Source organism: Crocuta crocuta, unplaced genomic scaffold (assembly GCF_008692635.1).
Source record: "Crocuta crocuta isolate KB4526 unplaced genomic scaffold, BGI_CrCroc_1.0 scaffold119, whole genome shotgun sequence".
Lineage (NCBI taxonomy): Eukaryota > Metazoa > Chordata > Mammalia > Carnivora > Hyaenidae > Crocuta > Crocuta crocuta.
Window position 1 is genome coordinate 9,436,084 of NW_027551562.1, and position 3,098 is coordinate 9,439,181.

The window sequence follows — 3,098 nt, forward strand, 5'->3', positions numbered from 1 at the left end:
GGGCTAGCCCGCGCGCCAGCGCCAATAAACAGTTTCTCTGCTTCGCCTGCCCACGCTCTTCGCTGGACGCATGGCCGCAGCTGCACACCCGGAGCCAGTCGAGGGGCTGGGCCCTGACCCCAGGCCAGGCCTGGCCGGCCGCGCTGTCGGGGATGCACACGGGTGTCCAGTGGAGCGAGTGAAGGAGCGAAATGGAGATGGCACCGGGGCAGGCTGGCTAAGGGACGGCCGGGGTGGGGATGGAGGGGTGCTGGCCGCCGGCCGTCCACCCAGGGCGCCTGCACTCTGGGGTCCTAGCCCCGCCGCCCCGTGGTGGGGAGGGGCGTGCCCATCCCACAGAAGAGGGCTGCCTCTTACTATGCCCGCATTGCCTCTTGTGAGCCGGAGCCACCGGGGGGGCCGGCCTCGTGGGGGGGCATCTCCCTGTGTGGGTGACAGGCCCTGGCAGAGGACGTCCCTGCGCTGGAGGCCCGGGTCTCCCCCCCTGGGGCTTTGCTTTCCAGGTGTGCAGGAGAGGGGGCAGGCGGGACGGTGGTTCCTACTCCAGTGCAGGGAATCAGAGTTCTTTTCTCCTTTCTTCTGACCTGGGAGTTATTTTTAGCTTCCCCGTTGTGGGCAGGAATGGTGTTTCCAGAGCCTTCCGTGGCTTGCTGGGGAGCCTGGGGGTGGGGGATGCTCACCTCTGGAGGAGAAAGAGGTCTCTGGGCTCTGGAAGAAGGGGTGCCCAGCTTCTGAGTCTGCNTCCCCACCGCAGGGTGACAGCATTAATGACATCAGGTCCTGGATCTCCTGTGTCATGTATTGATTGTCTAGGTCCATCCAAAAGCTATCCCAAGTCATGGGGTCGCGTGCAGTTTATCTGAGAGGTGACACACGGGTAGGGGAGCGAGGCAGTGACAGACAAGGGAAGGAAGCCGTTAAGAGGAGTGACACCCAGCAAGTGAACCCCCTGGGCGACTGGGGACCGGCTGGGGGCATGCATGTGCACCGTCCCGCCCCAGGGGCAAGGGAACCAGAGATGTGTCGCTCCTCCACCCGGGCGGTAACTCTGGGGGTCCAGCCTGCCCTGTGGGGGCTTGACTTTGCACCTCTCCCCAAACGGCAGAGGTGGGGCTGCCATTTAAAAACCCTTGAAACAAGTGGACAGAGTGACCTCATGACTGTGGAGCATAATAAGAATTTGGGGGTTCTTTAAAAAATTTTTTAATGTTATATTCATTTCTGAGAGAGAGAGAGAGAGAGAGAGAGAGAGAGAGAGAGAGAGAGAGAGAGAGAGAGAGAGAGAGAGAGAGAGAGACAGCGTGAGCAGGGGAGGGGGAGAGGGGGAGGGGGAGACAGAATCTGAAACAGGCTCCAGGCTCTGAGCTGTCAGCACAGAGCCCGACGCGGGACGCGAACCCATGAACCGCAAGATCGTGACCTGAGCCGAAGTCGGACGCTTAACCGACTGAGCCACCCAGGCGCCCCAAGAATTTAGGGTTTCTATTCAGTATTTTTTTGAGTAGAAAATTTCCTAGTAGTGTAGTTTTAATATAGTTTGTGAAAGTATGAGTCATTGACAGATTGGGAGTAAAAACGTTGGCCTTTACCACCGCTAGTGTGAGAAGCATCACCCTGCAGGACTAAGACCTCAAGTGAGTAACCTAGTAAAGAAACAACATGATTTAAAAAAAAAAAAAGTAAAATGTGGCCCTAAGTCCTGTGACAAAAATGAATAGCACACATGGTATTTCAAACAGGGTGGTCAGGAAGGGCCTCCTGGAGGAGGTGGCGTTTAAGTGGAGATTGGAAGAATAGGAGAGAATCCAGGCAACTGAACCCTGGGAAAAGGCGATCCAGGCAGAGGGGACAGTGTGGGCGAAGGCTGGGCAAGAAAAAAGAGCTTCAAGGGTCTGAGGGCTGCAGGCAGGGGCTGCGAGGCCAGAGCTGAGTGCGCAGGAAGGGAGCCGCGGGCACAGGCGAAGAGCCATCCTCTTACACGGTCACGGGGTTCTCGGGCCCCTTTGACAGCCACGGTATCTGTACTTGCATGAGGTCAGCAGACAGATGAGGACGTCACCCGAGGACTCAAGCCCATGTGTTGTTCGAACTTGGTGTTAAAACCCTGGCCTGGCTCCAACGGGCTTAAAAACTACAAAAGCTTCAAAAATGGTTCATGTATCTGGAGGGTCCAGAAGTAAACTGAGCTTCAGGTAAGGTTTGATCCAGGTCTCCAGGTCTGACTCAGTCAGTAACATGCATTAAGTGGCTCAGACTTGTATTACGTGAACCAATCCCTGTGGCCAGCGTGTGGGGTTAGCTTGGCTGCACTGTAAGAATTAAGGCCTGGAAGGCTGTGGTAGCCTGGGTAGGGGAGGAGGTAAGGGAAGATGGGGAACGACCACCGTGTCCATCTTAGTCAGGAGACGTGAGCACCAGGGCTGACATTTTCTGCCAGATTACACCTTTTCTCTTCCAGTTAGATATGCTCTTCCCGTGGAGAAGCCTGGTCAGAAAAATGAATCTTTGCCCTTTAGTGTAAGGCAAGGTTGAGAATCTAATTTGTTTTTTGAGCACCTGCTTGGTGCTGGGTCCGGTGCTGGGGCTGAGTGTCCAGGGAGGGAAGACACTCCGACACCAAGGAGCTCAGGGGTTGGGGGTCAGGAGGACATCAGGCCAACACCCTGCCTGTTGTTCCTTAGATGGGTGTGTGGGCAGTCGCTCTGGGGCTCGGCCTCTCCTGCCTCTTTCATCCCAAGGGAGAACCATGGGGCCCCCAGCTTGCCGTTTTTGCTCTGGCTGCTGGGATGCTCAGAGCACATTTGTGCCCGATTGCTCTGTCCTTAGGCACGGTCCTCTGCGCCATGTGCCTCTCCTGTGTGGCTTTTTCTGTCCTCCCCAGTTGGCTGGCTTTCACGTCTTAGGAGCTGGGGCTAGAATTCTAAGAATGACACTTGTGGTCATTCTTGTCAATTGGAAGGAAACTCCTTTCTGGTTCCAGATTCTGGATCCAGGTGGCAGCACTTCACCCCACTGATCTGGCAGAAGACGCAGCCTCCTTCTGAGAATCAAGCGGGCAGTCTGTGCTGGAATGTTGTGGCTGTCGCATCAGCGGGCAC

General features: G+C 56.2%; 1 protein-coding gene across 1 annotated transcript in view; it reads left to right on the plus strand.

Annotated features, from left to right (window-relative positions):
• Window positions 1-182, plus strand: part of CUNH8orf90 (chromosome unknown C8orf90 homolog) — a 3,567-nt gene extending 3,385 nt beyond the window's left edge. Inside the window, exon 3 of the mRNA XM_077750018.1 lies at window positions 81-182. Coding sequence (XP_077606144.1) covers window positions 81-182 — 102 coding nt within the window. The remainder of the gene's footprint in view (window positions 1-80) is intronic.
• The last annotated feature ends 2,916 nt before the right edge of the window (window positions 183-3,098 follow it).